At 45.5% G+C, this 12,262-nt stretch overlaps 1 protein-coding gene across 3 annotated transcripts; it reads right to left on the bottom strand.

The window, feature by feature from the left end:
• Nucleotides 1-450: 450 nt before the first annotated feature.
• On the bottom strand, nt 451-11,663 carry LOC100475811 (zinc finger protein 252). 3 transcript variants are annotated; one of them, XM_011228492.3, is made up of 5 exons: nt 11,496-11,663; nt 9,450-9,524; nt 8,971-9,097; nt 8,180-8,293; nt 452-4,707 (listed from the first exon to the last, which is right to left on the bottom strand). In XM_011228492.3, the coding sequence occupies exons 2-5, from the start codon at nt 9,486-9,488 to the stop codon at nt 2,360-2,362; spliced, it is 2,628 nt and encodes an 875-aa protein (XP_011226794.2). In that variant the 5' UTR covers nt 9,489-9,524; nt 11,496-11,663; the 3' UTR covers nt 452-2,359. The 3 variants fall into 3 exon arrangements, with proteins under 3 accessions (XP_034524741.1, XP_011226794.2, XP_034524740.1); XM_034668849.1 differs by having other exon boundaries at nt 9,450-9,542; XM_034668850.1 differs by lacking the exons at nt 8,180-8,293; nt 8,971-9,097; nt 9,450-9,524; nt 11,496-11,663 and adding an exon at nt 4,934-5,106 and having other exon boundaries at nt 451-4,707.
• Nucleotides 11,664-12,262: the final 599 nt, after the last annotated feature.

Consider the following 12,262-nt stretch of genomic DNA (forward strand, 5'->3'; position numbering starts at 1 on the left):
ATGGACATCTTCTTAATCCAGTCATCCATTGAAAGGCATCTCGGCTCCTTCCACGATTTAGCTATTGTGGACAATGCTGCTATGAACACTGGGGTGCATATGGCCCTTCTCTTCACTACATCTGTATCTTGGGGTAAATACCCAGTAGTGCAATTGCTGGATCATAGGGTAAGAGCTCTCGGTTTCAGCCTAGTTCGAGGGAGCACTCCAGAGCTCCGGTTTTTAGTTTGGACGTGTGTTCCCAGGCTCCCAGTCTCAGTCTGGTTCTAGTGAGCGCTCCGGAGCTCCGGTTTTCAGTCTGGTCACACGTGCGTTCCCAGGCTCACGGTCTCAGTCTGCTTTCTTGCAGGTGCCGGTCCGCGAGTCCGCCCACTCCCCAGTGTAGGTGGCTACCGCTTTCTGGCACCTAAGCGCAGAGGCTCCCTCCCCCTTCCGTTTATCTTCTGATATCTGTGCAAGGATTCATGGCTCCCCGCTTGGTACCTCAATACTTAGTGCTGGAGATGTTCATTTGTAGAGATCCAGATGCATCTTCCTGCATCTCAGGCTGATTCCCACCATATAACCATATAACCAGTAAATTCACTCCAGTTTTTATTTTTATTTTATTATTTTAAGTCAAAGCTATTTGTGGTGAAGTGTGCTTAGGAGGATTATCACAAAGAGGCAGATTTTCCAATCAGCTTTTCAACATTCTAAGATAAGCCAAGACCACTACCACTACAATATGGACAACAGCCTGGAAAATAAGACTTGAAGTACAGGTCAAGTCAATGTAAGGAGAAAAGATCAGTCAAGTTCTAAGAAACTTCCTCTGAAAAAAGGGAAAACTGGAATAATTTTTAGTGAAAAGGACACTATAAAGGAATAAAACGGCCAATTATTAAGTAATTCATTACTCTTACCTTTCCTTCTTTCTTACCCTGATTCTTACATACAAAGCATCACACCATTATAGCTTATCCCAAATACTAACTGGCCAATCCCTTCTGAATGTTTGTTCATATGGCATCCAGCTTGATCATCAAAGACTTAAGCTACTTTCAGTTGCCAGATTTCAGCTTGTAGAACTGTCTATCACAGACTGTTGTTGCTGAATTTCTCATATCTACAACTATTTCAGCTCATTTTGATGCTAATCTTTCCTCCACAAAAAAAAAAAAAGTGGGAGAAAGTGCTCAAGAAGCTTCTGGAGAACAGGGTTCTGAGGATACTGAAGTGAGCAACTCATGATTGAATCAGGGGCAGAAAGACCACAGGCAAGGGTGGCAACTCTGAAAACTGTGTTTAGGAAAACAGAGCTCCCAGGATATACTTCATCTCAAACATCAAGAATCAGAGGACACTGAGACACTCCTGACCAACATCACTCCAGGGGACAAAAGGCACCTTTAAAACACACAGACAAGGGCACAGAGGTTGGCAACAACCTGAACGATTATCTACCTACTAAAAGCTGCTCAATGGGCCTGCCTCACCTAGAGTCCTGTCCTCTGGCAGCAGCAGGACCTGCCACTCCTCACCAGAGTCTGTTCAGTGCCAGGCTGCCCAGTGAAAGGGAACAGCTGTGACTGCTCCCCTTCTCTCCCTGAAAAACTGATAGGGAATACACCAACTTTGGTTTTGAGAACAAAATCTGTAAATCATATCCCATGCCACTATGTGTCTACTTTATGCTTATTTTCCTCCCAATTCACAGGGGTTTGACTTTCCAAATTACCTTGTAGAAAAACTCATTTTACGTGTGTCATTTGACTTCTTAGCAGGACCTCAATGTCTGAATCTACATACACACCTCACCTCATTCCTTAACAAATTTTGCTCCTGGTTGGATTATCTGATGCTGAAAAGGGAGAACATTTCTCAAGTTAAAGGGACCACAACCATCACAATAAAACAAAAACCTTTTGAAGAGGCCCAAACAAACCAACAAGGAAATCCCAACGTGGATCTTTCCTGATTTAAAGTGCAAGGATTCCAGTTACTTTCCCTGAACCTGAAATAGACGATGATGAGGAAGGAAAAGCAAGTGGCCACACGAAACACCTCAGTGCACCTTCAGGTCTGGAGCTATGAAAACAGAACCCTAAATAAGTGTAATTAAACTGTGCTCGTCTCAAGTACTCAAGCATGGGGCGACCCTCTGAATCAGAGGAAAGGCATGTGATCTTGGAATTTTTACCACATAATTTGGCAGCCTGCGTTCAGTTAACAGTGTACTGGGAGATTGTTAAATCATTCAAGAGATGAATCTCGAAATGAAAGCTGTAAAAGTGGCGGCTTTCCCATCGGTATACTGCTCCTGATGTAAAACAGTGAAGACTTTATCGAAGAATGCAGCTACTCCCCACTGTGAACTTCATGGTGCTGCCTGTGCACTAGAGAGGTCCCCACATTTAATATACTTATAGGCTTGCTCTCCAGTGTGAATTTTCTCATGACTGGTAAGAGTTATTCTCTGACTAAAAGTTTTCCCACATTCATTACACACGTAAGGTCGCTCTCCACTGTGAACTCTCTGATGTCGAATGAGGTGAGAGCTTTGTCGGAAGGACTTTCCACATTCAGGGCATTTGTAAGGTTTCTCTCCTGTGTGAATTCTCTTGTGTTGGATAAGGGATAAGCGTGCACTGAAGGCTTTCTCACATTCATTGCACACATAGGGCTTCTCTCCAGTGTGAATCCTCTGATGCTGAATAAACTGCGAATGCTGACTGAAGGCCTTGCCACACTTCTCGCATTCATAAGGCTTCTCCCCCGTATGAATTCTGTGATGCTGGACAAGAGAGGAGCGGACATTGAAGGCCTTCCCACAGTCACTGCACTCGTAGGGATTCTCTCCAGTGTGAATCCTTCTATGGCGGACGAGGTGTGCACTTTGGCTGAAGGCTTTCCCACAGTCACCACACGCATAGGGTTTCTCTCCATTGTGTGTTCTCTCATGCTTAATTAGGGTGGATATCTGCCCAAAGGTTTTCCCACACTCGGTACACTCGTAGGGTTTCTCTCCAGTGTGGCTCCTCTGATGCTGAATGAGGTGTGAGCCCTGGCTAAAGGCCTTCCCACATTTGTGACATTCATAGGGCTTCTCACCATTATGGACTCTCTGGTGTTGAACAAGGGAAGAGAGCACACTGAAGGCTTTATCACACTCATTGCATTCATAGGGCTTCTCACCATTGTGTGTTCTTTGATGATGAATAAGATTAAAACTCTGGCTGAAGGCTTTTCCACACTCATTACACTCATAGGGCTTCTCTCCAGTGTGAATTCGCTGATGCTGAATCAGATGTCCCTTTTGACTGAACGTTTTTCCACACTCACTGCATCCATAAGGTTTTTCTCCGGTGTGAATTCTCTGATGCTGGATGAGGGACAGGCGAGCACTGAATGATTTTCCACACTCATTGCAGACATAAGGCTTCTCTCCAGTATGAATTCTCTTGTGCTGAATGACTTGGGAGCGCTGACTGAAGGATTTTCCACATTCATTACACCTGTAGGGTTTTTCTCCAGTGTGAATTCTCTGATGAACAGTAAGGGTTCGGTTCAGGCTAAAGGATTTCCCACATTCACTGCATTCATAGGGTTTTTCTCCTGTGTGAGTTCTCTGATGTTGAATGAGAGATAATCGTGCACTGAAGGCTTTTCTGCACTCAGTACAGTTATAAGGTTTCTCTCCAGAATGAGTTCTCTCATGCTGAAGGAGGTGTGAGTGTCTACTGAAAGCCTTCCCACATTCCTTACACTTGTACAGCTTCTCTCTACTATGAATTCTCTGATGATGAATCAGGTTAGAGGTATGACTAAAGGCTTTCCCACACTGATTACACTCATGAGGTTTCTGGCCAGTATGAATTTTAACATGTTGACTGTAAGATGAACGTGCACTGAAAGTTTTCCCACATTCACTGCACTCATAAGGTCTTTCTCCAGTGTGAGTGTTATGGTGCTGAATGAAATAGGAATGAGCCCTGAAAGCTTTGCCACACTCAGCACAGGTGTGGGACTTCTCTCCACAGTGAACTCTCTGATGTTGGCTGAGGACAGAGCAGCAGCGGGAAGTTTTTCCACATCCACCACACTCACACTCATTACACTCATAGGGTTTCTCTCCAGGGTGACTTCTCTGACGCCGAGAAAGAGCCCTACTCGGGCTGAAAGGCTTTCCACACTCAGTACATTCAAAGGATTTCTCTGGATTGTTAACCGTCTGATTCTCACTAAAAACTGAACTCTGCCTGGGCACTTTCACCAACATATCTGTCTGACAGCCTCTTTCTTCTAGATGGAAACACTGGAGATTAATGAGGTCCTCACTTTGTTGCAAGTCACACATACACGGCACATTCTGGTGGGGATGCTCCCCTCTAGATGCTCTATGAAATCCCAGAGGGTTTGGTTCTGCAGTGAAGTTTACCTCCACAGAAATTGATTTCTGGCCTTCCCCACCAATAGGGGTTTTCACACGGGTCAATGTCACTGGCCTGGAATTGTTCTTCTGGGAGAAGGATTTCTTAAGTCCTTTCTCTGCAGATTTTCTCCAGCAATTTTTTAACTTTCCTTCAGTTTTACTCATCTCTTCAAAATCAGGTTCCTTGAAAATATTCCTTACATGTTCTTCTGATTTTGGTCTCTGGGACCCCACTGCTTTGGAAATTTCCTGTTTTGGAGACAATCCCTTCTTTCCCGTCCAAGACTCAAAGCCTGAAAGAATGAAGAAAAATGAATTACTTGTATTTTACTGTGGGAGAAAGAATTAGAGAATAAATAGGAACATTTATATGAAACAACTATCTCCTAGGAGGACACTGGATTTTCAGAATGTAAAACCAAAAAAAAAAAACCCTCATTGGGAGGAGAAGAGGAAAGAGGGGAAGGCGGGTGTGGGAAGTAAGGAAGGAAGGAGAGAAGCCCAAGGTCAAAGGCTTACCTCTACAGATGGGCTAACTAGGCACAGACGGAGCAGGAACAGTGAGGCATGACCTGAGGGAAAAAGCTCTTAGAAAGGTGACGGGGCTGATGAGAAAGACTGCTGACCATGTCACTGCTCCTACTTTGTAAACAAGGTATCTTCTAGCTTACTTATAATAGGTATTCAAATATTTATTTAAAAACAAATGAATGGGGGCGCCTGGGTGGCACAGCGGTTAAGCGTCTGCCTTCGGCACAGGGCGTGATCCCGGTGTTATGGGATCGAGCCCCACATCAGGCTCTTCTGCTGTGAGCCTGCTTCTTCCTCTCCCATTCCCCCTGATCGTGTTCCCTCTCTCGCTGGCTGTCTCTATCTCTGTCAAATAAATAAATAAAATCTTAAAAAAAAAAAAAAAAAAAAAAAAAAAAAAAAAAAAAAACCAAATGAATGAGGGGCACCTAGGTGGCTCAGTCGGTTAAGTGTCTGACTCTTGATTTCGACTCAGATCATGATCTTGAAGTCATGAGATCAAGCCCTGCGTTGGGTTCTATGCTCAGCAGGGAGTCTGCATCTCTCCCTCTGCCCCTCTCCCCCTGAAATAAATGAATAAATCTTAAAAAAAATGATAAATGACTTATAATGAATAAAGGGTATACAGATGAAAGGATAATGGAAAAAATGATTTGATCTGGACAACTTGGCGTCACAGAAGCAAATCAGGGTAAATAGAGAAAAAAAGATACAAAGAAGTAACCCACTCATCCCAATAGCAGGTGCAGCACAAGGGAGAAAAGCTAAATGTGCAATAATGCACACCACACGTTCCCAATGAATAAAAGTACCAGAATATTTGTAAAAACTGGGATACAAATGAATTCTGAAATCCAATGAATGAAAATTTACCAAAAACAAAACAAAACAAAAACCCAAACAAAACCTCTGAATCATGTGGACACAAGCACTGTTGGAAGGACAAGGTCAGAACAGTGAGAGGGGAGCCCCATTGTGAGATGCCATGGAAGCACAATGGAACCTCTCTTTTGTAAACTGCTTATTATTACAGCTGTAACTGTCACCTTCTGTCACTTTCAGACTGTTTACGCAGACGAGGAGACTGAGCTGAAAATGTTGACTAGATGGCATCTAAAATTGGGCTAAGTCATTTTAACAGACTTCAGTGACACTCACAGTACTTCAAAGGGATTTACTTTGCTATTTTTTACTATTTTTGACAAAGGCAATACAAGTGGAGGAAGGGTGGTTTTTTCAACAAATGGTGCTGGAGCAACTGGACATCCACCTGTGAAAAATTTAACTTGGTTCCATAACTCATACCAGACACAAAAATTAACTCAATATGAATCACAGACCCAAATACTAAAATTTCTAAGTTATAAAATTTTCTTCTATAAGAAAACAATCTTTTGGAGTAAGCAGTTTTCTTAGATATGACACCAAAAGCACAATCCATAAAAGAACAAACTGATAGATTGGATTTCTTCAAAATTTAATAAAACTTCTACTCTTCAAAAGACAGTGGTAAGAGAATAAAAAGACAAGGCAGAGAGTGAGAGAAAATCTACGCAAAGCATATATCTGACAAAGGTCCTGTATCTAGAACATTCCTGTACTCAGAAAGCAACTCTTTAAAACTTAAGAAGAAAACAAAAACTGAGTTAAGAAATAAGCAAAGATATTAACAGACACTTCACCGCTGAAAATACACAGAAGGAAAACAAGACACTCAAAATCTTTAACTATTAGAGAAATTAAAAGTAAAATGACAAGGAGACACCACTACACATTTATCAGAGTAGCTAAAATGAAAACGACTGAGCACACCAAGTGCTGATGAGAATGCGGCAAAACAGAACTCTCACCCATTGTTGGTGGGAACGTCAAATGGTGCAACGAGTTTGGAAAACATTCTGGCTGTTTCCTAAAAGTTCAATATACACCTACCATGTAATCCAGCCATTCTATTACTAGGTATTTTCCAAGAGAAAAGGAATGTATGGTCAGTACACAAATACAAGGGTCTGTATACAAATGTTCACAGCAGCTTTATTTGTATTAACCACAAACTGGAAAAAACCCAATGTCTGTTAACAGACTTGATGAACAAATTGTGGCATATCCATACAAACAGAATACTAACCAAAATAAATAAATGAGTTACTGGTACATAACATAGATGAATATCAAAAGAATTATGTGGAGTCAAAAGACGGCAGACCAAAAAAAAGGTACATGCTCTCTGATTCCAATTTCTATAAAACTCTAGAAAATGTAATTCATATTGACAGCAAGTAGATCAGTAACTGCTCATGACAGAGATGGGAAGGGGTGAGAGGGAGGAATTACAAAGAGACAGCAGAAAACTTTTGGGGGTAATGGATATGTTTGCTATCTTGACTGTAGTGAATAGCTTCACACATACATACATAATGCAGAAATGTTACCAAACTGCATATCTTAAATACACAGAGCATATTACACACTTAATATACCTTAATAGAGTTGTTTCTAAGAGGGGAAAAAGAACACAAGGGGTGCGGAGCCAGTATGCCAGAGTCCAATCCAGCTCTGTTCCTGACCAGTTGTGTGATCTCAGGCCAGCAACCGAATCTCTGTGTCTCAGAGTTTCTTGCGAGGATATCGGAGGATTGCGTAAGTTCACTGTGTCAGCAAAGTGCTAGGCATGCACTGAGCACAACGGTCCAGGCATCGTTAGCTGCCGTGGTAGCACTGGAGACTCTGCTCCACTTACTGTTTACCATGTACATGTCCATATCCTTTGCTACACAGGAAGAAACCCTAGCTCATGTTTTTCACCAAGGCCTTGAATCAGCTTGGGAACTCTGAGTGAGCAATAGCAGGAGTGAGTCTGGGCAGAGGGCATGTCTCTGGATGGTCTTTCTAAGCAGCCAAGGCAGAGCTGGCCAGCAAGGCCCAAGAAGGACTGGGAGACACAGAAGCAACTGGGAGGCAGCCAGGGCACAGAGCCAGCTGCCCCAGAGAGATACCAGAGCTCTTTTCTGGTATTCAAAGAGCATTTTGTAGGGTTAGGGAAACATGAACTCATTTATGGGTATAGAATAGGGGTATTAACAGAAAGAAAAGAGAGGCAGAAATGGAGAACAGGACAGCAAAGCTCTGGCAGTGACAAAAGATGTGGTCCAGAGCTCACAGAGAAGGGCCTGGCAAAGTGGCAGCACCTGCCAGAAGGGGCAGGAGAGCATGGCAGCATTCCTGGAGACTCACTTTCACTCCCATGACTCCAGATCCAGCCCTCTTCAATTCTCGGTGAGTAAGGGGCCCATGGTTCTTCCCCCTTCTCCAGCTTGGAGATGACATCAGGTTTGGAATCTTGAAATCCTGCTCCAGAGAAAGGAAGCAAGGCTGACAATTCAGCCAAGTCCAGGGCAGCATGGCCCTATGGGCAGCACCTGTGTGCCGGTCATGACCTCCCCTGCCACCTGTCTGTAAACCAAGGAGACAGATGCATGCCTCTTCCCCAGCTGAAGAAAAGTTAAACCCAGCTCTTCCGGAGGCCAAGGATAAGGGACAGAGTTGAGGCCTGAACATATCACGCTAGAAGACTCATAATAGAGTCTTAGTGTTGACATCCACAAGGACTAAAGGGAAGCAGCATATTCTGGTGTAATGCAGGGCTTGAAACCAAATGGATTCAAATCCTAGATCTGCTCCTAAGTGCCTGTGTGAACTTAAGAAAGTGATGATATCTGTCAGCCTCAGATTCCACTATAAACCATTTAACCCAAAACCAACCTTAAAGATACATTACGATTAACTCGGGATATGAATATTCTTAGGGTTCAATGAATGATATTCTTCTATATTTCCTACAAGGAAATTGGGGGAGTCCGTGGCACTGCCTGTCCTCTCCTCTGTGCAGACCGGGCCTGCCTGGGACCAGGGTCAGAATGCCTTGTGTTTGGGCCCGGAGGGTGAGATGCCTCTGAGCCTCGAGCCCAACCCTAGTCCTGTTCCTGAGCAAGGAACCCAGAGCTGAACTTCAGAAAGAGCCTTACCCAGTGAGATCAGGTTCCTGTAGGTCTCCAGCATCACATCCCTGTAGAGGCCCCTCTGAGCGGGGCCCAGACAGCCCCACTCCTCCCGGGAGAGGAACACAGCCACATCCTCAAAGGAAACTAAGACCTGGAACAACAGTATCTTGTTGCAACCCCAGGGTCAGGCCCAGGGTGGCTCATGATGGGCAAACCCCCTTTGAACGCATGTACCAGACTGTTGTCCTCACGAGAATGGGCTCTTTGAGATCAGTACCATTTTGACTTGTCTTTGCCTGCCCAACCCCTGCCCTCTACTATGCCTAGTGCAGGGTTTGGAAAGACAGTGTGCAGCACATTTCAGGGGCTTAAACTCAGGAACTGAGGACATTGGTGAAGACAGGGAGCCATCTACCCTCTGGGACCAGCCCCTCATAGACAGAACCGTGGAGACACTCTAGCCAAGAAAGGGCTAAGAAAGGTTCTCCATGAGGACCACTCACCTGGGGCCCAGGAAGAAGGAGCTGCTTGAAGGCCATCATTGGATCTCTTAGCTTGTCCCAAGGAGGCAGGTGAAACTGCAGGGAGAGGGAAGACTGTAATGGAGTGTGACCAGCCTGCTTTTCACAACAACACTGAGACTTCCGTGCCTGGATCTCAAGAGGTCTATGGCAGCAGAGACCAAGTTTGGGGCTGCCAGAAAGCCCTGGGAAGGGCAGAGGGACTAAACATCCAGTGGTCTCTGAGACTATATCTCCTTGTCCATCGTGAGGCCTCCCCAGCAGCCCCCAACACAAACAGCATCCTAAGGCCACCATATGATGGCCCCAGCAGTGCACCTGGCTGGGGCAGACAATAGGCTGCATCTCAGGTCCACCTCAGAGGTCCTGGAGAGTGGGCAAACAGCTGAGGACAAGCAGACCAGGCTCCTACTCTAAGACAGTATACAAACAAGTAGGGAGGTTGACAGACAAAATGCCTGTGTCAGGTGATGATAAGGGATAAAAAGAACGAACAGCAAGAGGGCAGCAGCTGGTGGTAAGAGATATTTTACACAGGTTGGCCAGGGAAGGCAACTTTGATGAAGCAACACTAAAGCAGAGGTCTAGATGGAGTAAGGGCAGCACTGTGTGGATATTAGCGGAAATACACTCCAGGAAGGGGAATGCACAAGTGCAAAGGTTGTGATGTGATGGCCCACTTGATGTGTTCAAGTAAGGGCAAGGAGGCCAGAGGGGCTGAAGTGGAGTAGGGCAAGAGAGAGGAGGGTGGGGTGCCTCATAGGCTATAGGACTTAGGCTTTTACTTTGAATGAGTTGGGAAGCACCCAGAAGATCTGGGCAGTGATATGGCCTGCCATATGGGCTCTCCAGCTGCTGCTTTGAGAACACACTGGGGGTGGGTGTGGGGAGTGTAAGGTTGTAAACAAGAAAACCAGCTGGAAGGCTCTAGCAATAATCCACTTGAGATGACAGTATCTTGGACCAGAGTGGTGGAAGCAGGGGCTAAGTGATCAGATTCTAGATGCATTTCAAAGCTACAGTCAATAGGATTTGCTGATGAATTAGATCTGGGATGAGACACCAAGATTTTTGCTCCAAGCTACCGAGATGATGAAACTTCCATTCGAATACTCTAAAGGATAAGACTTACATCAAAAGGGTAAAAATTAAAAGCTGTTTTTTTTACTTGTTGTATTTAGGATGGCCATTAGATTTACAAATGGAGAATCAGAGCTTTTGGATATATAGGTCCAAAATTCAAGAGAAAGGCTGAAGCTGGCTGGGTATATTGGGAACTGGCAGTATACACAAGACATTTAGAACCACCCATCCGCTTTTACTTTAGGCTGACAGCTGACATGAGGGCTATCCCTCCCAGGAAAACCTTCCCAAACAGCCTCTGATACAAAGCCAACTCCCACCTCCACAGCCCCCCACCCCAGGCAAGCGAAACGTGTATCACAAGTGGACTGGCACTCTGTCTTTGCTTCCAGACTGACGGGGACGCATGTACCACTGCTGCTGGAAGCATGGCTGAACCCAATCTCGAACACACCACCTGCTGGTGCAAACGTCTCAGGGACGTGACTTGAGTCTCTACACGGGCTTAAAATGAGACTTACCCTAAGTGACTATTTTGAGAATTTAATGAAGAAAATGTATAAGGTATTTTGTGTAGCGCTGGCAAACCACAGACAAGGAAAATGTAAGGAACCTAATTACTGTCATTGAGGAAATGCTTCCTGAGCACCCACAGAATGAAGGAACGAACGCTCCGGAAAGATCTCTCGCCCGCCTTCAGCCCCAGCCACCGAGGCCCCTTCCCCGACAGCATTCCCAACTCCATCCTTTCCCGTCCTCGGCTCCTGCGGCGTGCAAGGCACTTTCCTCTTTCCGAGGAAAGCACGATCTGATTGATCCCCTGACCGCGCGCGCCCCAATTTCCCCACCCGCTCGGCCGCCCCGGCTCGGCGGCCTGCGGAACCCGGACCCCCACCCGCGAGGTTTCCGCGGGGGGCCTCCGCCGCTCCTCCGCCCGCGTCTCACCCCACTCGCCAGCCCTCCACACTCCACGCCGCCTCCGCGCGCTCTCGGGGGCCCCGCCCGCGTTCCCAGGAGCCGCTCCGACGCCTCGGCGCCGACGACAGCAGCTCCGACTCCCTCTTCCCGGGCTCGCGCCGAAGCACGGCTCGCGGACACCGGACCGGGCGGCCGAACAGGAAGTGCGCGCCCTGAACTTCCGCCGCGCCCTCCAGCTCGCCTCCAATCGGAGGCCCGATTCCGGCGGCCGCTCTAGCCGCTCAGAAGATTCTATGCTACTGGCAAGTTCCTGGGTCCTGGTCCCGGCTGTGGTGCCCCAGGTAGACCTGCCGTGTAAGAAATGTTCTAAGTTCTTCAGATAGGTGGGAACTGTTGTAAGTCGGAAACTCCTAAAGAAAGGAAAAGGAGCAGAGAAGGAATAAATGAAGGTGAAACAACAAAATCTTTTATTTTTCTTACTCCTAATTAAAAGATTATTGTTTTCCAAAGTAATAATAGCAATAGTAAAATGAATGACATCAGTGTCAGAAGGGATGGGAGGGAGGACCTGGGAATACTTGGTCATAGGTACCTGTGTTACCTATGAAGCAGTGTACTCTTACTTGAAAGCAGACGCAGATTAGTTGTAAATAGATATTGCAACCATGAAAATAGTTTTTCAAAGAAGTATAAAGGAGGAAAAAAATGGAGTTAAATAAAATGCCTAGTTAAACCAGAGAAGGCAGAAACAGAGGGAAAGATTTTATTTATTTATTTATTTATTTATTTATTAT

Source organism: Ailuropoda melanoleuca, chromosome 9 (genome assembly GCF_002007445.2).
Source record: "Ailuropoda melanoleuca isolate Jingjing chromosome 9, ASM200744v2, whole genome shotgun sequence".
NCBI classification, from domain to species: domain Eukaryota; kingdom Metazoa; phylum Chordata; class Mammalia; order Carnivora; family Ursidae; genus Ailuropoda; species Ailuropoda melanoleuca.